Source organism: Delphinapterus leucas, chromosome 16 (genome assembly GCF_059928025.1).
Source record: "Delphinapterus leucas isolate spDelLeu-1000000601 "Yukka" chromosome 16, BTC_Dleu_Yukka2, whole genome shotgun sequence".
NCBI lineage: Eukaryota > Metazoa > Chordata > Mammalia > Artiodactyla > Monodontidae > Delphinapterus > Delphinapterus leucas.
This window is the reverse complement of record NC_143144.1, coordinates 68,169,951-68,195,226: the sequence shown is the minus strand read 5'-3', so window position 1 is coordinate 68,195,226 and position 25,276 is coordinate 68,169,951. Positions and strand designations below refer to the sequence as shown.

The 25,276-nt window shown below is 46.2% G+C and overlaps 1 protein-coding gene across 1 annotated transcript in view; it reads right to left on the bottom strand.

Annotated features, from left to right (window-relative positions):
* The window catches only part of RBM20 (RNA binding motif protein 20), an 89,462-nt gene that overhangs the window by 33,022 nt on the left and 31,164 nt on the right, over positions 1–25,276 (bottom strand). The window contains exons 8-11 of the mRNA XM_030759263.2: positions 22,669–23,317; positions 15,882–15,986; positions 13,833–14,493; positions 12,154–12,288 (exon numbers count right to left, since the gene is read on the bottom strand). Of these exons, the coding sequence (XP_030615123.2) occupies positions 12,154–12,288; positions 13,833–14,493; positions 15,882–15,986; positions 22,669–23,317 (1,550 nt within the window). The remainder of the gene's footprint in view (positions 1–12,153; positions 12,289–13,832; positions 14,494–15,881; positions 15,987–22,668; positions 23,318–25,276) is intronic.

Sequence of the window (25,276 nt, the reverse complement as noted above, 5' to 3'; positions counted from 1 at the left end):
CAGGAAGAAAATAGCATCAACTTCATTCACAGGCAGCTGTGAATGTGAGGGATGTACTCCCTGAAGTGTGATGGAGGGCTTAGCAATTATATGCTCTGCACCTGCCTTTGGGAAGTAGGTCCAGGCTCTACTACAATCAGCCTATTTCCAGGGAAAGGAGAAGGAAGGAGGTTTCTTACATGTCGTGGGTGGATTTTGTTTCTCCACACTGTACCCCTCTCTGCAGCTGTTGTGGCCAGGACTCTGGAAGAATGCTCTCTCTCTCTTTTTTTTAATAAAGTGAATGGTGTTTTTTTTAAAATTTATTTAATTAATTTATTTTTGGTTGTGTTGTGTCTTCGTTGCTGCCCACGGGCTTTCTCTAGTTGCAGCAAGCGGTGGCTACTCTTCGTTGCGGTGCACAGGCTTCTCATTGCGGTGGCTTCTCTTGTTGCAGAGCACGGGCTCTAGGCGCGTGGGCTTCAGTAGTTGCGGCACGTGGGCTCAGTAGCTGTAGCTTGTGGGCTCTAGAGCACGGGCTCAGTAGTTGTGGCGCACGAGCTTAGCTGCTCTGTGGCATGTGGGATCTTTCCAGACCAGGGGTCGAACCCGTGTCCCCTGCATTGGCAGGCGGATTCTCAACCACGGTGCCACCAGGGAAGCCCAAAAATGCTCTCATTTTTGTTTGCTTATTTTAGAATTATGTTCATTAAAGAAACAATTTAAAGATAAAAGTGAGGAAAAATCACCCAGAGTCATTCCAATCAAAATACTTTCTTCCACACTATCTACATAGAGAGCCTTTTCTGGGGGGAGGGGGACATTTTTAATCACACCCTAAGTGTAATCCTATCTCCTCCTTTTTTCATGTGATGATCTATCATAAACATTTTTCCATCTTTCTCCAGTCTTTACATCTGAACCATTAATTGGTAGCATTTTATTTATGATGCATTAAATAAAAGTCCCAGGATTCTGGGAGGCGTTTTGATTCTGAGGAAGGGAAATGGTGGCCCAACAGCCAGACAAGTGACAGTGTCACAGCCCAGAGGATTCGTCTTTGAAGCGGGACGGCGGCCGCTCCAGCCTCCACCAAGGTGTTTGAGCGTCACGGTTCTCCTCTTGAAGACACAGACAGCACACTGGAAAGAGCCCAGGTCTGAGAAGGCACAGACCAGAGGCTAAGCATCTGTGTAGCCTGGGGAGAGCTGGCTGAACCCCTCCTGGGTCTCAGTTTCCTCAGGCACCTGATCGTGAAGCACCAGCTAAAGAACAGGGTGTGAGGGCCATGATGAGCAGGACCCGCTGCGGCACTAAAGGAAAGGGGCTGTGGCCACTCAGGACACCCAGATCCCGCCTTCAGACTGGGGCCGCTCCCTGTGTGCTGACACACTTCAGCTGGGCTTTGCTGCTGCCCATCTGGTTGGTTCTGCTGGGGGTGGGGGAAGGTTGGAGATCTGGCCCCAAGGGGTGGCAGGGAGAGCGGGGCTGGGAGCGGCACACCAGGGCCAGAGAGGCTTCTTGCAGAGAGGGGGACAAGCCAAGGCACTGCGTGTGACCACAAGCCTGGGCCTTGCTTCACTTTCCTTCTCCTGCCTCCTGACAGACAGAGCTAAGTGCACAGGAGACCCTGTCATAGAGGAGCAGCTTAGACTTGTAATTATAACTTTTTTTTTCCATTTCAAAAGAGCCATTTATCAGGGGCTTCCCTGGTGGGGCAGTGGTAGAGAATCTGCCTGCCAATGCAGGGGACACGGGTTCGAGCCCTGGTCTGGGAAGATCCCACATGCCACGGAGCAACTAGGCCCGTGAGCCACAACTACTGAGCCTGCGCTCTAGAGCCTGTGAGCCACAACTACTGAGCCCACGTGCTGCAACTACTGAAGTCCGCGTGCCTAGAGCCCATGCTCTGCAACAAGAGAAGCCACTGTAGTGAGAAGCCCGTGTGCCGCAACAAAGGGTAGCCCCCGCTCGTCGCCACTAGAGAAAACCCACGTGCAGTAACGAAGACCCAATGTGGCCAAAAATAAATAAATAAAAGTAAATTTTTAAAAAAGGCATTAAAAGAATATTAGTTTCCAGACACATGTTAAATCTTTCTGCACAGAGGCCAGAAGGCCCTCCAGCCTTTCACCAGAGCCGCCTGGAGAACCCAGACTCCACGGCTGCCAGCAACTCTCCTCCCTGCCTCCACTGGCCTCTGGGGCTCTTTGGGCAGGTGGTCAGAGACAGCTCTGAGGAAGGAGAAGCTGGGGCAGGATCCCCAAACGCCTGGGAACTCACCCTTGAGTAACCGGCGGTTGCATGGGCACTAGGATACCAACACTGCCTCGGGATGCCTCTGGAATGTGAGGGCCAGGGGAAGCAGCAGCGTCAAGAAAAAACTGCCACGGTCCCAGTGAGTTCTGGAGCGACCTGGTCCTCCCATTTTTCAGCCTCTACTAAGTACAATAACTAAAGCTACGTCTGCCTTCTAGTAATAGCTCCTGGCACTGGTAATTACAACTCTGTCATCCCAGCAAAGCCTGGGATGGGTGGCAGGGGAGCTTGCATTTTGCAGGCAATGCCCTTTGGTTCTGGGAAGAGCAGGCCTTGGCAGGCTCACACTGGCTGGGGTCACCCAGAGCTGGCCTGAAACACATAGGGTGCCCTTCCCCACCCCCATGCCCAGGCCAGCCCCTAAGCAGCAGGACTCTGCCCCTCTCTCCTCCTCATTCTGCCCCTCTGCTCTCCACAGGGACCAAGCCTAAGTTGTTCCCCCACGCCCAGAAGTCTCTCTGCTAGGAACAGACCATGGAGGGTGAAGAGTTATGTAGCCCCAGTGAGAGGAAGCATAGTAGGTCTCAATAACTATTTCATAAATGAGTAACAATAGACAACGTGTATTAAGTACCTTCTACTGGAAGACACTGAGACCTTACCAGTACTCATTCAGCTAATCCTCAAAATAACCCTACATGGTAGGCATCTACTACCAGCCCTTATTTAGAGATGAAGAAAGCCAAGGAGAGAGGTTAAATAAGCAGCTTTTTGTCCCACAGCCAGCTGGGATTTGAACCTAGGGAGTCAGATTCCACAGTCTGTGCTCTTAACCACTGCACCCAATTGCCTTTCCTCCACTGTGCTGCCTGAACTGGAGGAACAAGAGGGTCTCCAATTAGGAATCCTCAGTTCTGACATGAGCTTGCTGTGTGATCTTAGGTAAGAAAGTCTCTGGGCTTCAGTTTCCTCACCTGTCAAATGCAGAAAATAGTACCGTATGCCTGCTACTGAGAGGGATGAGACAATAGATCTCAAAGCTAATCAGAGGGGAGACCTTCAAGATGCGGGAGGAGTAAGACCTGGAGATCACCTTCCTCCCCACAAATACATCTACATGTGGAACAACTCCTATAGAACACCTACTGAATGCTGGCAGAAGACCTCAGACTTTCCAAAAGGGAACAGACACCTGAGGGCGGCCTACATGCAGAGGCAGGGCCAAACCAAAGCTGAACCCCAGGTTCTGTGCAAACAAAGAAGAGAAAGGGAAATTTTTTGGTGCAGCCTCAGGAGCAGCGGTTTAAATCCCCACAATCAACTTGATGAAACCCGCATCTGCAGAATACCTGAATGGACAACAAGTGTTCCCAGAATTGAGGCAGTGGACTTTGGGAGCAACTGTAGACTTGGGGTTTGCTTTCTGTGTCTGATTTGTTCCTGGTTTTTATGTTGATCTTAGTTTAGTTTTTAGTGCTTGTCATCATTGGTGGATTTGTTTATCGGTTTGGTTGCTCTCTTCTTCTTTTTAAAAAAATTATTATTTTTTCCATTTTTTCTCTTTTTGTGAGGGTGTATGTATATGTTTCTTTGTGTTATTTTGTCTGTTTAGATTTGCTCTTACCATTTGTCCTAGGATTCTGTTTGGGTTTTTTGTTGTTGTTGTTTGTTTGTTTTCTTTTTATGAGTGTGTGTGTATACGATTCTTTGTGTGATTTTGTCTGTTTAGTTTCGCTTTTACCATTTTGTTTGGGGTTCTATCTGTTCATTTTTTTTTTCTCCTAGTTTTCTTCCTTTTATTCCGAGCTGTGTGGCTGGCAGGGTCTTGGTGCTCCAGCTGGGTGTCAGGCCTGAGCCTCAGAGGTGGGAGAGCCGAGCCCAGAAGATTGGACCACCAGAGACCTCCCAGCCCCATGTAATATCAATCAGCGAGAGCTCTCCCAGAGATCTCTGTCTCAACACTAAGACCCAGCTCCACCCAACGGCCAGCAAGCTCCCATGCTGGACACCCCATGCCAAACAACTAGCAAGACAGGAACACAACACCATCCATTAGCAGAGAGGCTGCCTGAAGTCATACTAAGTTCACAGACACCCCAAAACACACCACTGGACGTGGCCCTGCCCACCAGAAGGACAAGATCCAGCCCCACACACCAGAACACAGGCACCCGTCCCCTCCATCAGGAAGCCTACACAAGCCACTGAACCAACCTTACCCACTGGGGGCAGACACCAAAAACAATGGGAACTATGAACCTGCAGCCTGCAAAAAGAAGACCCCAAACACAGTAAGTTAAACAAAAAGAGAAGACAGAGAAATATGCAGCACATGAAGGAGCAATGTAAAAACCCACCAGACCAAACAAATGAGGAGGAAATAGGCAGTCTACCTGAAAAAGAATTCAGAGTAATGATAGTAAAGATGATCCAAAATCTTGGAAATAGAATGGAGAAAAAACAAGAAACGTTTAACAAGAACCTAGATGAACTAAAGAGCAAACAAACAATGATGAACAACACAATAAATGAAATTAAAAATTCTCTAGAAGGAATTAATAGCAGAATAACTGAGGCAGAAGGATGGATAAGTGACCTGAAAGACAAAGTAGTGGAAATAACTGCCACAGAGCAAAATAAAGAAAAAAGAATGAAAAGAATTGAGGACAGTCTCAGAGACTCTGGGACAACACTAAATGTACCAATGTTCGAATAATAGGGGTCCCAGAAGAAGAAGAGAAGAGAAAGGGCCTGAGAAAATATTGAAAGAGATTATAGCTGAAAGCTTCCCTAATGTGGGAAAGGAAATAGTCAAGTCCAGGAAGCACAGAGTCCCATGCAGGATAAATCCAAGGAGAAACACGCCAAGACACATATTAATCAATCTATCAAAAATTACATACAAAGAAAAATATTAAAAGTAGCAAGGGAAAAGCAACAAATAACATACAAGGGAATCCCCATAAGATTAACAGCTGATCTTTCAGCAGAAACTCTGCAAGCCAAAAGGGAGTGGCAGGACACATTTAAAGTGATGAAAGGGAAAAACCTACAACCAAGATTACTCCACCCAGCAAGCATCTCATTCAGATTCAACAGAGAAATTAAAACCCTTACAGACAAGCAAAAGTTAAGAGAATTCAGCACCACCAAACCTGATTTACAACAAATGCTAAAGGAACATCTCCAGGCAGGAAACACAAGAGAAGGAAAAGACCTACAAAAACAAACCCAAAACAATTAAGAAAATGTTAATAAGAACATACATATTGATAATTACCTTAAATGTAAATGGATTAAATGCTCCAACCAAAAGACATAGACTGGTTGAATGGATACAAAAACAAGACCCATATATATGCTGTCTACAAGAGACTCACTTCAGACCTAGGGACATGTACAGACTGAAAGTGAGGGGATGGAAAAAGACATTCCATGCAAATAGAAATCAAAAGAAAGCTGGAGTAGCAATACTCATATCAGACAAAACAGACATTAAAATAAAGACTATTAGAAGAGACAAAGAAGGAGACTACATAATGATCAAGGGATCAATCCAAGAAGAAGATATAACAATTGTAAATATTTATGCACCCAACATAGGAGCACCTCAATACATAAGGCAAATGCTAACAGCCATAAAAGGAGAAATCGACTTTTACACTTCACTTTCACCGATGGACAGATGATACAGAATGAAAATAAATAAGGAAACACAGCTTTAAATGACACATTAGACCTGATGGACTTAACTGATATTTATAGGACATTCCATCCAAAAACAACAGAATACACTTTCTTCTCAAGTGCACATGGAACATTCTCCAGGATAGATCATATCTTGGGTCACAAATCAAGCCTTCATAAACGTAAGAAAACTGAAATTGTATCAAGTATCTTTTCTGACCACTACACTATGAAACTAGATATCAATTACAGGAAAAAAACTGTAAAAAATACGAACATATGGAGGCTGAACAATACGCTACTAAATAACCAAGAGATCACTGAAGAAATCAAAGAGGAAATCAAAAAATACCTAGAAACAAATGACAATGAAAACACAACGACCCAAAATCTGTGGGATACAGCAAAAGCAGTTCTAAGAGGGAAGTTTATAGCAATAAAACCCGACCTCAAGAAACAAGAAAAATCTCAAATAAACAACCTAAGCTCACACCTAAAGCAATTAGAGAAAGAAGAACAAAAAACATGCCAAAGTTAGCAGAAGGAAAGAAATCATAAAGATAAGATCAGAAATAAATGAAAAAGAAATGAAGGAAATGATAGCAAAGATCAATAAAACTAAAAGCTGGTTCTTTGAGAAGAAAAACAAAATTGATAAACCATTAGCCAGACTCATCAAGAAAAAAAGGGAGAAGACTCAAATCAACAGAATTAGAAATGAAAAAGAAATAACTGACACTGCAAAAATACAAAGGATCATGAGAGATTACTACAAGCAACTATATGCCAATAAAATGGACAACCTGGAAGAAATGGACAAATTCTTAGAAAAGTACAACCTTCCAAGGCTGAACCAGGAAGAAATAGAAAATATGAACAGACCAATCATAAGCACTGAAATTGAAACTGTGATTAAAAATCTTCCAACAAACGAAAGCCCAGAACCAGGTAGCTTCACAGGCGGATTCTATCAAACATTTAGAGAAGAGCTAACACCTATCCTTCTCAAACTCTTCCAAAATATAGCAGAGGGAGGAACATTCTGAAACTCATTCTACGAGGTCACCATCACCCTGATACCAAAACCAGACAAATATGTCACAAAAAAAGAAAACTACAGGCCAATATCACTGATGAACATAGATGCAAAAATCCTCAACAAAATACTAGCAAACAGAATCCAACAGCACATTAAAAGGATCATATACCATGATCAAGTGGGGTTTATACCAGGAATGCAAGGATTCTTCAATATACACAATTCAGTCAATGTGATACACCATATTAACAAATTGAAGGATAAAAACCATATGATAATCTCAATAGATGCAGAAAAAGCTTTGGAAAAAATTCAACACACATTTATGATAAAAAATCTACAGAAAGTAGGCATAGAGGGAACCTACCTGAACATAATAAAGGCCATATATGATAAACCCACAGCCAACATCATTCTCAATGGTGAAAAATTGAAACCATTTCCACTAAGATCAGGCACAAGACAACGTTGCCCACTCTCATTGCTATTATTCAACATAGTTTTGGAAGCTTTAGCCATGGCAATCAGAGAAGAAAAAGAAATAAAAGGAACACAAATCGGAAAAGAAGAGGTAAAACTGTCACTGTTTGCAGATGACATGATATTATACATAGAGGATTCTAAAGATGCTACCAGAAAATTACTAGAGCTAATCAATGAATTTGGTAAAGTAACAAGATACAAAATTAATGCACAGAAATCTCTTACATTAGTATACACTAATGGATGAAATATCTGAAAGAGAAATTAAGGGAACGCTCCCATTTACCACTGCAACAAAAGGAATAAAATACCTAGGAATAAACCTACCCAAGGAGACAAAAGTCCTGTATGCAGAAAACTATAAGACACTGATGAAAGAAATTAAAGACGATACAAACAGATGGAGAGATATACCATGTTCTTGGATTGGAAGAATCCACATTGAGAAAATGACTATACTACCCAAAGCAATCTACAGACTCAATGCAATCCCTATCAAACTACCAATGGCATTTTTCACAGAACTAGAACAAAACACTTTACAATTTTTATGGAAACACAAAAGACCCTGAATAGCCAAAGCAATCCTGAGAAAGAAAAACAGAGCTGGAGGAATCAGACTCCCTGACTTCAGACTATACTACAAAGCTACAATAATCAAGACAGTATGGTACAGGCACAAAAACAGAAATATAGATAATGGAACAGGATAGAAAGCCCAGAGATAAACCCATGCACATATGGTCACCTTATCTTTGATAAAGGAGGCAAGAATATACAATGGAGAAAAGACAGCCTCTTCAATAAGTGGTGCTGGGAAACTGGACAGCTACATGTAAAAGAATAAAATTAGAACACTCCTTAACACCATCCACAAAAATAAACTCAAAATGGATTAAAGATCTAAATGTAATGCCAGACAGCATATAACTCAGAGGATAACACAGGCAGAACACTCTATGACATAAATCACAGCAAGACCCTTTCGACCCACCTCCTAGAGAAATGGAAATAAAAGCAAAAATTAATGAATGGGACCTAATGAAACTTAAAAGCTTTTGCATAGCAAAGGAAACCATAAATGAGACAAAAAGACAACCCTCAGAATGGGCGAAAATATTTGCAAACGAAGCAACTGACAAAGGATTAATCTCCCAAATATACAAGCTCAATATCAAAAAAACAAACAACCCAATCCAAAAATGGGCAGAAGACCTAAATAGACATTTCTCCAAAGAAGACATACAGATTGCCAACAAACAAATGAAAAGATGCTCAACATCATTAATCATTAGAGAAATGCAAATCAAAACTACAATGAGGTATCACCTCACACCAGTCAGAATGGCCATCACCAAAAAATCTACAAACAATAAATGCTGGAGAGGGTGTTGAGAAAAGGGAACCCTCTTGCACTGTTGGTGGGAATGTAAATTGATACAGCCACTATGGAGAACAGTATGGAGGTTCCTTAAAAAACTAAAAATAGAACTACCATAGGACCCAGCAATCCCACTACTGGGCATATACCCTGAGAAAACCATAATTCAAAAAGAGTCATGTACCACAGTGTTCATTGCAGCTCTATTTACAATAGCCAGGACATGGACGCAACCTAAGTGTCCATCAATAGATGAATGGATAAAGAAGATGTGGCACATATATACAATGGAATATTAGCCATAAAAAGAAATGAAATTGAGTTATTTGTAGTGAGCTGGATGGACCTAGAGTCTGTCATACAGAGAGAAGTAAGTCAGAAAGAGAAAAACAAATACCGTATGCTAACACATATATATGGAATCTAAAAAAAAATGGTTCTGATGAACCTAGGGGTAGGACAGGAATAAAGACGCAGATGTAGAGAATGGACTAGAGGACTTGGGGAAGGGGAAGGGGAAGCTGGGATGAAGTAACAGTAGCATTGACATATATACACTCCCAAATGTAAAATAGATAGCTAGTGGGAAGCAGCTGCATAGCACAGGGAGATCAGCTTAGTGCTTTGTGACCACCTAGAGAGGTGGGATAAGGAGGGTGGGAGGGAGATGTAAAAGGGAGGGGTTATGGGGATATATGTATACATATAGCTGATTCCCTTTGTTATACAGCAGAAACTAACACGACATTGTAAAGCAATTACACTCCGATAAAGATGTTAAAAAAAAATCTAATCGGAGACTATAATCAAGAATAAAAGTACAATATGTAATAGCCCCAAGCCAGAAACAACCCAAATGCCCATCAACCGCTGAATGAATAAACAAAATGTGATCTACCCATAACCACAATGCAATACTCAACAAGAAATAGAAACCAACTAACCATACACCCAACAATTTGGATGAATCTCAGAATAATTATTGAGTGAAAAAAGCCAGGCAACAAGAATACATACAGTATAATTCCCTTTACATAAAATTCTAGAATGCAAACTAATATTTAGTGACAGGAAGGAGGGCAGTGGTTACTTGGGGACTGAGGGTGGGAGCGAAGGATTACAAAGGAGTATCAGGAAATATGGGGGGTGAGGAATATGTTCACTACGTTGGTTGTGGTGATGGTCTCACAGGTGTATACATGTGTCAAAATTCATCAAATTGTGCACCTTATGTGCACTTCATTAACATCAATTATACCTCAATAGAACTGTGTTTTAAAAACTAAAATGAGCTACCATTTTCCTCCTAACATGTTGGTAAAGATTAAAAACTGATAAGATCCAAAGTTGGCGAGGATGTGGGGAATGAGTACTCTCACTTGAGGTGGCACTGAAAACTGGTATCATCTTTTTTGGGAGCAATTTAGTGGCAATTATGAAAATATGAAATACAAATATATATGGACATCCCCCCTCCCCCGGGCCAGGACGTTATCCTCCAGAAACCCTGGTTCACACACAAAGGTGACAGTGCGTTTGGAAGGCAACAAAGCTCAGAGGCAGCATGGCACAGGGACTCTAAGTGCTGGGGTTTGAATCCTGACTCCAGTCTGGGCTGTTCGTTAGCTTTGCAACCCTGCATCTCATTTCTTATCTGTGATCTAGGGATAAAAATATTACTTACCTCACAGGTGTTTTGAGAGTTCAATGAGAAAAATACTAGAAGTGGTGCCTACATGGTAAATGATAAAAGCCTAACTATTATAGCATTTTAATAATGGAAAAAAACAGAAAACATAATGTTCATCAGTAGAGGAATGGATCGAGAATGTATGGTACAGCTTTTAAGATGGAATATTTGCAGTGGTTAAGAAGAATGCATTCTCTATGTACTGATGTGAAGAGATCTCTAAGACCCACTGTTACGTTATAAAAGCAAATTTCGCAACATCATGTGTATAGTTTGATCCTATTTTTGTGGGAGAAGAACTATCTGTGGGTATGACAGTGGCTACCTCTGGCGAGGGGGAGAGACTGGAGGGAAGAGATACAACATTTAATATTTACTTCATATGGTTTTTAAAATTGGTTATAGTAATCTTTCACACTTTTTATAATAAAAAATAAAATAAAACATGAATTATAAGGTAGCAGAATTTATTCTTAATTTTTGCCTGTGTGTGTCATACAGATTTCTAAGTTCCTAGATGCCAAGAGACTTGTGTTCCATTTTTCAGTTCCCCCTGAGTGTCTCACAGAGCGCCACGTTATCCAGGAGGGGTTGCTGACTAAGTGAATGCATAAATGAACTGTCTAGCACCTTTTTCCTGAAAGGCAGTCTTTGCAACTATTTTCCAACATTAAAAAACCCAGGGCCTTCTGGCAATCATCTTAGTTCATTCTAAGGTCAGTGTGTATTTGCTTTTTTTAGTTTTTGTCCTGGAGCATACTGGACGCTATGCAGCAAACTCATCCTTTAAAAAAAAAGAAAGATTGCTCTTTGAATCTGACTAAATGGCATACTTGGAGGACTGGAAACAGAACGAAATTTTTAAAAGCAGATGAAAAGGAAAAAAGGAAACTTGATGGAAAGGGTGAGCCTCCATGTTGACTAGTCCCTCGGGGGCTAATTGACTTGCTAATAAAGGACTTGCAGTGACTGGAAAAAAAACCCCAAAAACATTCCTGGGTATGACTTGTTTGAGGACATGCAGTTACCCAGCATGGGAAGGACAGGGGCCCACGTCTCTGTTCAGTGCTCTTCTATCAACTATTATAGGGTCTGCCCAAGACACAGTCTATTTAGCATCTATGGCTCAGAGAAGCTGGTCTCTCAAAGAGAAAACAAGGCAGCGTTGTTTTGAGAAGGGCTGGGGCCAGGAGGGCAGGGAAGACCTTAGCAGAAGAGGTGCGTTTCTTTTTTTTTAACATCTTTATTGGAGTATAATTGCTTTACAATGTTGTGTTGGTTTCTGCTGTATAACAAAGTGAGTCAGCTATTGGCTTTATGGCAGCTGCCGGCCTCTGCTTCCCTGGCTGAATAAGGGCTGTATGGTCAGGAATAAAGCATTTCCTGACAGGGAAAACAAGTCTCTGCTCTGGCTCCCAGGGCAGTGCCGTTCAAAGTCTGGCCCCATGAGGTATCTGGTCTACTGTGGGAGACTGAAATTTCAAGAAACTTTAAGGCAGCACGCACATCTAGGTAATTGCATCAGACACGAAAGACAACAAGATGACAAAAAGCCCTCTCAAGCTCTTAGATGTTATTACAGGACTATCCTTTCCTGGAGCCAAATTCTCAGGAAGGACTGTGTATTTCACCCACCTAGAGGAATGCTAAGTTCACTGAACACATCCTCAGGTTCCCAGGAAGGCAAAGAAAGGGGCTGTTTCAGCTCCACTTCAGCGTATTCCAGTGACCTCACGTCCAGAGATTTCATTTCCATGTACCTGGAGTTATCTGCAAAACATGAGCCAGGGCAAAGCGGTAATGAAACACAACATGCCTCAAAGAATCCCTGCAGTTGTACTCCTTGCACTGTGTGATGGGAAACAGTCCCTTGTGCTGCTTAATAACGTGAGACTAGGCCAGGGCTGCCAATTAGAACCAAAGTGCTATAACAAAGAGCTTTTTCCGCTGCCAAAAGAATGCCACACGCAAGAAAACTTGGCAAGCAGCTGCATCAGGTCTGTGGGGGGGATGGGCTGCTGCTGCCTTCGGTTGGGATGATCTATCCCCGTGTCCCCGGTTCAGTAACAGCTCCATCTCTGCAGGCAGAAGAATTATTGAAGTGCAAAAATTGTGCTGATGTCCACAGAAGCACTGAGGCGGGCAGAAAAGGCAATGCCATTCTCACCCCAAGCCTGTCGAGCAGTGTTATTAAATATGAACTCCAAACACTGGCTAAGCTAATAAGCCATTAACACCAGTGCATGTCGAGACCTATACCGCAAAATACAAGGGGTTCAATCAGAGCAAGGTGACAACACTTCGCTCCTTTATTCTTGCCTTCTGTAGACACAGCCCAGGCCTCAGTGTTTCTCTAGCAACAAGGCAGCTCACAGCAGAGTTTCCATGGAGACTCAGATCCACACAGGTGAAAAACAGCTCAGGTCAGCTTGACATGGAGGGAAGTCCAAGCCCACCTACCAGCTCGTGCCAACCACAGAGCACTGGGTTGACATGTTTATTTTTAAGCCTTTCCTCTATATTTTTTGCCCTTGACTCTTATCCCCCTGACTTCAAACTCTGGAATGCTGCAGGCTTTCTGCAAAATGAATTTCTAGCTATTTTCATTGAGAGAAAATTGAGGACTACTCTCCCCTCCCCCACAGTCCTTGATGGATCTTTAGTTTCCACTTGGCACAGAAGACAGGGCTTAGCCTATTTTAAACTCTGTCTTTCATGATGTCACAGTGCCAGGCACAGACACACATCACCTCCACTGGAGGTGGAGGAGCTCCCGGGACAAGTCTTGCTTCACTGTCAGACTCTGGAGAAAAGTGGGTCTGAGGTGGTGAGAATGGGAACCGGCCATGCCCCTTCGTGAGCCCCTCATTCTTCCCTCTGCCTGTTCCTTTCTCTGCCTCCCACGCTCCCGCCCCCTCACTCAGGCCTCACAGAAACAACAGCCTGGGTGGTCCTCGGTGGTGCAGGCAAGAGAGGCTGCTTGCCGATCCTTAGGAACCAAAGCTCCTTCGATAACTCCAAACATTTGCTAATTTAGTTGGCACAGTCCATCTGGGATCCCGTAAATTCAGAGAAGTCCATCCTATCTGAGCTTGCTTCTCAGAAACGTGCGGCCACCCATCCGACTTCCTTTACACCAATTGCCTAAAAGCTCTAACAATTTAGCCAGGCTGTTAAGCTTGCCTTCTGCACCAGCTTTCAGGCTGGCTGAAACCTTACTTCTGTTCGTTCCAGCCTGCACACGCCCATACGCTGCTCTAGGGAAGCAGTGGTCCCATCAACCCAACTGCACAGGAGAAAAAGGAGGTAGTTACCCTGGGTCGACACTCCGTGGCAAGCGTGGCTTTGGAGGTCTGTTTCGGTGAGGGGGCTGGCTTTCTCCTCCAAGGGGCTGCCTTCACCAGCCCCATCTTCCAGGGTCCCCCTGGCCTTACAGTCATCAAGAAAGGGACCAGGCTGCCAGGCCCTCTCCTCTGCTGGCCTGGGGGAAGACATTTGCTGGAGTGTAGGGGCCAGACGAACATCTGAGCTCTCTGCTCCCTTTGCCTGCTTCTCGTAGCAATCTGAGCCCTCCAGTGCGAGGCCCGTCTCGCATTCAGCTGGCTTCCGCTCAACATCCAGATTTAGGCCAGGCGTTTCCACGTCCACGTCACTGGGGCAGCTCACGGAAGCAGACGGCAGTTCTTTGGGCGACTCGAGGCTGATTTCCGCAGCCTCCTTACCTACGGTCTTGACTCCCTCCTTGGTGAACTCTTTGGTTAAGTCCAGGTCTAAGGTGGTTGCCACACAGGGACATATCTCTGGACAGATTGTGTCCTTCTGTTCGATGGGCACAGTTTCCTCCAGTTCTGGGATGTCCGGTTCCATGATAAAATCTTCTTCCTCCCCCACCTCGTCCACTGTAACCAGCTCCTCCATGTTCGTGGGGCACCAGCTCTCCCCCTCTGCCTCACTTCCACTTTCCGAATCTTGCTCCTGAATACAAATGAGGAATGGAGGTCAGAGGGTGGCTGAGGAATGGGTCTTGGTATTTAACCAGAAGAGGGTGCAAACCTTGACCACAGGACCCCTCAAACCAGAAAGATGCTGAACAATCTTACTCCTACCTGGGAACATTTACTGGGTAATTAGGAGCTGTAAATCACTGTGATGAGTGATGAGAAGTCTCTTATCATTGATTTATCCCTAGGATGAGGCTCCAAACAGCACAGGAGTTGGAATAAGCCCTTAATGTTTAACCCACCAAGTGGACAAAGAATTTCAACTCCTGGTATATAGTAGGTGCTCAATAAATAGTTTTTTTCTTTTGTTTTGTTGTGTTTTTAGTTGTGGGCAACACATTTTTTATTCAGTAATGTGGCTTAGAGGTGTTTCTATATCATCGGATCTACATCTACACCTTAACTGTTAATGCCCATGTAGGATTCCAATGAAAGTTACTTAGCCTGCTTCCTAATAATAGATAGATATCAATCTCTGCTCATCTTTTTCTGATCAATTTCTGGAAATTTTATTTTTTTTAATTCCGAAAAATAAATAGTTTTTGAACAAATGAATGATTGAGTTGTAAGCGCTACACGCATCAACTTGCTGGAGCTATTTCCTTGCAAGTAGGGCATCACTAAATGTTAACTGCAGCAAAGTCCCTACAAAATCCTCCCAGACAACCTCTCCCAGCAAGGGTGCAACCCTCCGTAGCCATGGCTCAAACTTGGCCCCTCCCGAAACTTTCCCCTTGCTTCCCCAGCAGCCCATGGACCCAGCAACCAGCTTTAGGAGATCAGTTTCCCTGCCAGCGATACTCATCTCTCTGCCTCTCCTGGCCGGAAAGGCACGAAGCTGGCCACGTTCCAAGGACACTTCTTTTTGCTGTGGCAGCCCCAGCCCTGTAACTGGGTTTTTCATTTTAATTAAGTAAAATAATGTTTACAAGCACGGTAGATGTTTTGTTAATCCCAGGGTCAGGGCCTGCTGAGGTTCAGGACCCCAGCTTGAGTATCCAAAGCTCCCTTTCTCCTCCAGCCCCTCCCAAGGCAGCTGCCTATTTTGGGAGCCTGGCTCTGAAGGCTGAGTCTTTTTTGGGCACATGTTTTCTCTTATAAGCGCAGCCAAGTTACTGAAGACTGAGGCAGAGCCCGGGCATGTGGTAAAGATTTCCTCAATAAAGACTGTGCAAGGATCCCAGGCAAAGCCATTCCTCCAAGAAGTGCTGGCTTCATTCACAGACCCGCTTGGTGGGGTCTCAGGCACATCCCATGCAGCAGGCAGGTCATCACCCGGCAGGATGGGGATGCCTGTGACTTGGAGCCCAGTGGCTGTTGTGTTGATGTGGCTACACTGCCAGCATCTGGGACCAACTTTACCTTCCTTGCCTTTGCGTTCTCTGCATCAGAGGACTCTGTTTCTTTCTCCTGCCTGCCCAGACGCAGGGGGCTCTCTTCCATGCTGTCCTGTTCCTCTTTTTCAGCCTTACCAAAGGAAGAGCAGAACAAATCAAGTCAACAGTGAGAAGTGGCAGAGGGCACGCCAAGAGGAAAACAACACTATTGAACACAGCTAATGCTGTCGGATGTGTTTCACACACATCACTTCCTTTATCCTCACAGAACCCCTCAGAGGCAGGTGCTATTATCATCTTCATTATACAGATGGGGAAACTGAGGCTCAGAGAGGTTAAGTGACTTGTTCAAGGTCACACAAACGGAGGCACAGAAATGTCTTCATGGCTGGCCTGAGGGCTTTAGGGAGACAGACGTCCCTGGCAAACTGGGTACTTTTTGCAGCTGTATAATCTGTAGACAGTGAGGGTGAGTAAAGGGGCCAAGGGGGAACTGACCCTGGGGTTCACAACCATCATGGTGACATCTCACCAACAGATCAGTCTTAGCCATAAAAAAAATCACCTCCAGGCCACTTATGGGTAGGAAGGGTGTTGTCACCCAATCAGGGCCCCTCTCACCTCTCTTTTGCCTTATCTCTGTCGTAGAGCTATAGCCCCAACTAGCAATCCCGCCCTGTCTTCCTTCCTCCTATTCCCTCCCTCAGATTAAGTCCCTCACACTAGTGCTCATGTCTGGGAAACTGAACAACTGAAAGCAGATGTTTGCTTTGAGAATTAGGGTCTCTGACCAGCCTTGAAAACAGGGGTCAGCCAACTACAGTCCTCAAGCCAAATCTGATTCAGTTCCCCTTTTTTGTACAGTCTGCGAATTAACAATGCTTCTCATGTCTCTAAATGGCTGTATGTTAAATGCTTATATTACATTAGCTACATAATATCCTCAATTTTGCCTCGTGGCCCATATGCCTAAAATAGTTACTCTCTGGTGTTTTGTAGAAAAAGTTTGCCAATCCCCATTTCAGAAGGTTGAGGAGGACATTCTCCCATGACAAACTTTGGCCACCAAATCAATCACTGTTCCTGGGCATTCTTGGGAGCAAGTTGCATTTTCTCGACAATTTTGGCCGAGGTTGGCTCAAAGTAAACCACTCTCGCTCTGATTTCTTAAGAGAAGACACACCCGTCTTTGCCGACAAGGAGGCAGCCGGGGCAGGAGCTCAGGGCTGACGGGTTTAACCAGTTGTTATGGGACAGGAGAAGACGGTTTAAATCCTCGAGTCTTTGCTCTTTCCGGTGTTCAGAGCAGAAGCTCTGCTCCAGCCTTCTGAGCCAACCTGAGCTCAAAGCAGCTCCAAATGCCTTTTTAGCCCTCAGAATCCAGAGCTTCTACCAACAGGGGACCACTTTTCTTTATTTTTGTCTCCCTGAATAAATTATCCATGGCCCTCCCTTGTCAAAATAAATAGCCCTTACCCTTCCCAGGCAGTTCCTGCAGCACACGCCCATGTCAACACAGTGAAGAGACTCCCTCCAGTTCAAGCTGGGAGAGGCAGGGACAGCCTGGCCGCCAAAAGCCCCCCGCCAGGCGGACCTGCTCTCCCTCCCTGCAGGCAAAGGAGATAGAGCAGTGCCTTTCAGTGCACCCCTGGCCCTGGGAGCATTTCCAGGTGACAGCAGCTTACAGGGAACAGACAAATGCAACCAAGGCACTCATCCCATCCCGCCACCAAGCAGCTCAGGGAGCAATGTGTTACGTCCCCACTGCTGCAAGCAGGGCTGCCACCACAGGGCCAGGGTTACTGCTAAACCACCTCCTAGGTGGTCTTCCACTTCTGCTCTGTAGCCCCCTCCCAAGTGTATTCTCCCCGAGGTGATGAGGAATGATGACTCCAAAATGCAAAATCTATCATATCCTCACTGCACCTTCTTGCTTGAACATTTCGTTCTCTTCCCCTTTGCTTCGCCCAGTAAATACCCACCTTTCCTTTCAATCCCAGCAGCCACACATCCTAACCAAGGAGAGCCTCTGATTCGTTACAGGCAGTGGTCCCCAACCTTTTTGGCACCAGGGACTGGTTTCGTGGAAGACAGTTTTTCCATGGACGGGGAGGGATGGGGGGGCGGGGGATGGCTCAGGCGGTAACGCCAGTGACGGGAGCCGCAGGTGAAGCTTTGCTCGCCTGCCCGCCACTCACCTCCTGCTGTGCAGCCGGGTTCCTAACTGGAGGTTAGGGGACCCCTGCTTACCGGCACTAACAGCGCTGTATCCTCCATCTCCGTAGCACTTCACACTCACACTCGTGTACTCATTTAAGGAATTATTTGATTAGCATGTTTTTCATTAGACCATGAGCTCCATGAGATCAAGAGTCATTTTAGCTTTGGCTCACAACTGCAGCCCCAGTGCTAGGTGCTCCACGAACACTGGGCAGTACGAGAATGGAGACAGGTAGGAGAAGGTGGAGTGAATAACAAGTACACACCTGCCTCCCAGCATGCTTGGGTCTCTGTCTGGGCTTTGAACTGAACATAAGTGGGTTTGCTATTTCTGTCTCCTAGGAATTGTTTATACTGGGGGCTGCATTCTGGGGACACCTGGGGCTCCATCTGGCCCACAGACATGTTTTGTTCTATACAGTTTCTAAAATGTGGCAAATTTCATACAGATACCTGCGTCTGGACTTTGGTCTTGCTCTAAGAAATGGGAAATCTGACAACACAGGGCAGCTGTGCCTGAATGGCAGCCACAGAATGGAGCTGAGCAGTGGCTGCCCCAGCAGACAGGTACCTCCTGCTTGGTCCACCACGGTCCCAGCTCTCCACCTTGGCTTCAATCATGCTGTCTGGTCTGTGTCAGCTGCCTGGCTTCCCTTCTCTAGGCACCTGGTTCTGCAAACCCTGATGCCCCTTCCAGGAAAGTGGGGGAGCGCTTCTTTTCCAAGTCTCCCTATTCAGTGACTTGACTTCTTTCTTTTACCTCTGGTCTCATGGTCAGGGCTGGGCCTCATGTCTGGCTGTGGCTACCCAGAAACACTGAGCAGCGCACACACTGGCTTCCCCAGCACTGGGCACTCTCTCAGGGTTTCCCGTGAGCACAAGCTTGTTAAAGTCCTACAGCAGCCTTGTGATCACACCCATTTCACAAACAAGAAAACTGAGGCTGAGAAGAACAGGGTGTGACTTGGTTCTCAGATGCCAGGCCTCTACCTCCAGAGTCTGGGTTCAGTCATTCATCCCTTCAAAAAATACTTATTGAATGCCCACTCTGGGCCAAGCCCTAATCTAGGAGCTGGGTGCAGGGCAGTGAGCACAGCAGACAAAAATTCCTGCCCTCATGGAGGTTACATGGGGGATGGGGGTAGGGGAGGGTTGGGAGGGAGAGCAGACTGTAAATAAAATAAAGACATTAGGGGATAGGTCAGAAGGAGACAGATGCCACCGAGTAAAAGAAAGCAGGGAAGGAAAAGAAGTGGGTTGGGATGTTGTGATTTTATGTGGTGGCCAGGAATAAACTTTGGAGACTGTGACAGTGAGTAGGGAGCCACATGGACTTTGGTGGGGGAGGGGCTCCCAGGCAGGGGAACATGTGCAAAGGCCCTGTGGTGGGAGGTGCCTGGTATATCATAAGAAAGGCAGGGACCCTGTCCTCAGCCCTGCTGCCTTCATTCCCCAAGTTTAGTCACTGCCTGTTCTCGGACTCCTGGAGCAACCCTGTGGGTTCTAGGTTGTTCTCAAGATTGTGATGAGAAGTTTGAGATCAGTGAGGAAAACTCTTTGTTCTGCTGTTATTCCATCAAATGGTATCGGCTGCCTGGCTCCAAACCCACAGAAACAATCTGTTGGGGACCCCAACAAGTCCCTACTGACCCCACTCTAGGGCTATTAGAGGCAGAACCTACTAGCAGGACAGAATTGTGGGGAAACCCACGGGGCCTTTCTGGGAAGCTTTTTTTGCATCAGGGGCTCTTAGGATGATCCACAGCGTGCGTCACCATGAATGAGCAATGTTGTGCAAACCAGTGAAAGTAGGGTGGGTACAATAGGAGAAGTTACCAAAGAAGAGTCTCAGAAGTGTGGGTAGGAGGGCAAAGGGGCAGCTCCGCCCTTTTGCCATGGGGGACAGAGGGTTCCAGACTGGTGGTATGCGTATGAGGCCTTGAGGCCCTGCCAACTGTCACTCTCCTTCCTTCTTTTCTCAAGGTGCTGACCCGTCACCAGCCCCTTGGACACCTCCGAGCATAGACACTCTTCTTAAAAACATCCACTAGTTCACAGGTTCTCTGGATCCAGTTCAAGTACACACAAGAGGTCCTTCATGGGCCCACCCCACCCACTCCCCTAATCTCATCTCCTGTGCTTCCCCTGCTCTGCCAGGGGAAGTTGTGGCAGACTTTGAGATGGGCAAAAAAGATTGCTGGGAGTCCTTCCAATGGAAGGCTGGGCATTTGTCTAGCACCCTTCCAGGGTACCTGATTCTATCGGAGTCTGCACCATTCATTAGCTTGAACTGAGCTATTTCACAACTTGGTAAATTGCAGAAATGTGATAATAGGACAAATGATTCTTGTTCGTAGAGACGCGAAGGGACTTTATCTGCTGGAGATGCCACTGATTCCCACAGAAGAGGCCAGTTTCACATCTATTAGCAAATCCACCTCAGCATTACTGAGTGCCTCTGTATGCCTGCTCTTTGGATTCTCCTCTGAACAGCCTTTCACATCTTACTGGTTCCCTCATTAATTAATGAGTTAAACAATACCTTTGACATGTATTCATTTTATGTTTGTATGAGAGCCATGATTTTACTTCTTAAAAACATTACCCTTTAATATGCCCTAAAGATACAGCCACGTTGAGTATCTCCAGGTTCTTCAAAACAGTCTTCCCTGTTATGAAGAACCTGGAGTATTACTCGGCCGTAAAAAAGAATGAAATAACGCCATTTGCAACAACATAGATAGACCTGGGGGGAATTATGTTTAGTGAAATAAGTCAGACAGAGAAAGACAAGTACTGTATGTTATCACTTATATGTGGAATCTAAAAAATAAAACAAATGAATGAATATAACAAAACAGAAAAGAACTCACAGATACAGAGAACAAAAGAGTAGTTACCAGGGGGGACTGGGAAGGTGGGAGGGTCAAGATAGGGGTAGGGGATTAAGGGGTATAAACTGCTATGTATAAAATAAGTAAGCAACAAGGATATATTGTAAAGCACAGGGAATATAGCCAATATTTTATAATAACTTTAAATGAAGTGTAATCTATAAAATAGCAAATCACTACTTTGTAAACCTGAAACTAATATATTATAAATCAGCAATAAAAAAAGTCTTCCTTTCTCACTTTTGCCCTTGCTGCTTCCCAAACTGCCTTTTTCCCCACTTTCGATGTCCAGCTCAAATGCTACCTCCTCTGTGCAGCTTTCCTTCTCTCCTGTGCAGAGCTGACTGTCCACTCGACTCCAGCAGGGGCCCCACTGTATGTAAGTTAGTTTTGTAGGTTGGCTTCCACCACTAGAACTTAATCTCTGCCATAACAAGATTACTTCCTACTCATCTTTGAACCCCTGTGCCTAGCACACCCCCCGGCAATGCATGTAGGAATAAAGTCGTGGCCAAAGCACGGCCCTTCAGTGTTCATGGAGTTGAGGCCTGGGATTCTTATTCGGACTTAGTCATTGTCAACAGCTCCTGGGTCAGACTAGAAGATATGCATGTAGGATTCTTTTTTTTTTTCTTTTTGCGGTACGCGGGCCTCTCACTGTTGTGGCCTCTCCCGTTACAGAGCACAGGCTCCAGACGCACAGCTCACGGGCCCAGCCGCTCCACGGCATGTGGGATCTTCCCGGACCGGGGCACGAACCCGTGTCCCCTGCATCGGCAGGCAAACTCTCAACCACTGCGCCACCAGGGAAGCCCGCACGTAGGATTTTTTAAGTGGATTCTTTATGCAGGCCACCCCCACCTCCTCGCCAACCTCCACCATCCCACTCCTACTTAAATGCAGGCGGCTCTAGCAAGAAAGAAGCGCAAGCCAAACTAGAGTATAAACCTGGTACCCAGAGTCCTCCTTGTTACCCACTGTGTGAACTGAAGTTGTGCAGCACGTTGTGAGCCCTGGCTGAATCACTTGGATGAAAGGTGCCAGCCAGCTACTGAGCATTTTTTTTTTTTTTTTTTTTTTTTGCTACTGAGCATTTTTATTCCAGTGGAAGGAAAACACTGTGGACTGGGTCTAGAGAAACACATCAAGCCCTGGGTGCCCAGTATCACTGAATGGGTGGTGGCTGCTTCTCCTTTACCACCTCTCATCAAAGCCCCAACACTGGTAGACGTTTTTGGCAGGAGGATGGAGCGAACCAAAGGTCTAATCTCCCCTGGCATGGTCTGTGGGTGCAAACACCTCAGGGCCATTCCACTCTAGACAAACAGACAAAATAGAAGGACTTTGCATCACGTCCCTGCCTAATTTCTAGTAAAGGCAGCAGGGTGCTGTGGGATTTGGAGCCAGATCACCATTCCAGCTCCACCATTTCCTGACTGTGTGTCCTTGGGCAACTAACTTAAACTCTCTGTGCCTCGGTTTCCTCATCTATAGCAATGATAGTATCATTACTAGTATTACCTCATAGGCTTGCCGTGAGGATTAAATTGAGATAAAGTGTTTAGCACAGTGCCTGGTACAGAGCAAACATTCAGTAAATGTTTCATTCACTCAATAAACGTCCATCACCATTCTATTAATAGTATTCTCCCGTGGGACCTGCCTCTCCTTACCTGGCGGAAGGGATTACATTATTACCTCATTCTCTGCCATTTTGCTTTCTTTACTATCAGCCCCGTCTTGGTCTCTATCAGGTCTCTTGGTTCTGGTTTTCTCACTCTGCTTCGACTCGGTGCCCTTCGGTTCCAGCCCGTCTTCCCTGCCCAAGCCGTCAGGGGGGGCGTGTCTGCCTTCCCGCAGCCTGGCCTCATCTTTCCTCCTGGACCTCCCAGGGACATCCTGCTGCTGCTTCAGATACTTGTCCGATTTGCCCTTGGACTCTTTGCGGTAGTAGCCGTCTTCTCGGCTTTTGTATCCCGACGCGGAGTAGAGCGGGTTGGGGGACCCAGACCTCGGGTGCCTTTCTCGGTAGCCCCTCCCTCCTTCCAGCCGCTCGTCTAACTCGGCCTTGTCCAGTTGCCGGGGGTACTGTTTGCGGTCATGCGCCCACGTGTCCATCCTGTCCCTCTTGTCCTCCCCGTTCTCCCTCCAGGGGATCGGGCCTCGCTCTTCCTCCCTCCTGGCGTAGGGCGAGTGCTCCCACGAGTCCCGGCCGCTGCCCCAGTCAGCCCGAGAGGGGCCCGGGGGGCTGTGAGAAGAGCTGCAGGAGGTGAAGCTCGGAGTGTGGGACCTCGGGGACAATGACCGGCTCACCGGACTTCGAGATCTCGGCCTTTCTGGGCCGTATCTGTGAGGGAGCAAAGGAGCCGTTTTAGAATCTGCACCTTCCTCAGCCTCCATCCCCAGATACACCCCGTCTCTTCAACAGACATACTGTGCGCGTGACCCCACCTGGCCATAACACGCTTCACCACAACTGCGCAGAGCGCACAGAGAGGTCCAGGAACAAGCTCTTCCTCCCTCCAGGCTTCTGGGAGGGATTTTCCCTGAGCACAGTCCTGGGGGCTTTCTGCCCCTTTACTCATTCTGCTCCTGGGAACTGGGATAAAAAATTGGGCTGTTCTGGCTCACCCCAGCTCTCTTCCTCTTGGAAATGAGCTACGCTCAGGGAGGAAGAGACTCTCCTGGTGGGCGGGGGCGGGGTGCGCCGAGTTGCCCTGGTCCAGCCTGGTAGGCAAGACTGCCTAACCCCGGGGTTCAATCAGCCGATCTCTTGACTATGAGACTGAAGTCGCCCCTCCACCTGGCCTCTACCGAAATAAAGGCCACCTATTGGGCTCCATTTTTCTAGGAAGGCATTTTGGGGTTGGAAGAATCCTTAGAGCCCTGACCTGCTCATGTATCAGATGAAGAAACAGAAACACAGAAAAAGACCCCAGCCCGTATAGGGTTCAGAGCAAGACCTCTTGGTCACCTGCACCCCGACTCTACCACAGAACTGCAGGGTCACGGTGTGGCTTCACACGTCTTTTAAAAACCCAAACAACTATAATATTAAAAACAAACAAACGAACAAAAATCCCAAACCTGAACAGCTACATACAAAGATACACACACACACACACACACACACACACACACACACACACACACACAAAGGCTGTTATTAAGCTGGTCAACTGAGTCATCCACCTGACATTCTAAAAGGACAGGCAACTTTCATTTGGTTCCCAAATACAGGAAAACCACGCAGTCCTCACTGACCAGGGGACAAGAGACGTGGCTCACTGGGACCAGCCTTGACCTCCACTGGGAAAGCAGCCTGGGCCGGGCCCTCTGCAGCGAGGTTAGAGTGCCATCTGCGGCAGCCCTGGGTAAGAACCACAGAATGTGCCGGCCAGGTGCTGCTCCTGCTTTTTCCACAGTGGCCTCTGCAGGGACTGTCTCCATAGGGCAGTGACAGTGGTGAACTTGTAGCCCGGGCTTGGCAGGGTCACAACTTCAGCTGGGAGAAATGAGTTGGAAATGTGACTGCACTCGATGTTCAGAGTAAATGACTGGTCAGGTCATGGATGTTTCTACACCTACATTCAGCTCAAGAAAAATCAAGGGCTGGCTCTAAACAGAAGACACACACACCACACACCACACATACACCCACACCACACATACACACCACACACATACACCCACATATGTACCACATACACACACCACACACACACAACACAACACACACCAAACACAACACACTACACACACCATATGCACACTACAACCACACAACACACACCAAACATACACACACAAAACACAACACACACACAATACAGCCACACTACACACACTAAACACACACAGAACACACCATACCACACACAAACACACCACATACACAATACAACCACACAAGACACAATACAAACACACAGACACACCAAACACAACACACACACAGTACAACTACACACCAAACACACACACATACAACACACCACAAACACAGTACAACCACAACACACACACACAACACACACAACACACAGACACACTTTCAGGCTGTTTTAGCAGAGTGTACATTTGCCCTTGAGAGCCATATATCAGCAGATCCCCTCCTATACTCCTTGACAACAAAGGAGGCGCAGCTGAGGGGAAGCTTAGCATCTTGAACTTTTCTGAGGTTTAACCTGAGCACTGGGCTGGACTGATGCGTTCCATCAGGCACATGGAAATATAGGGCCCAGAGAGGCTGATGGACAGGGCAGAGGCAAGGGCAGAGCACAGAGTGACTCAAATACCCCTAAGA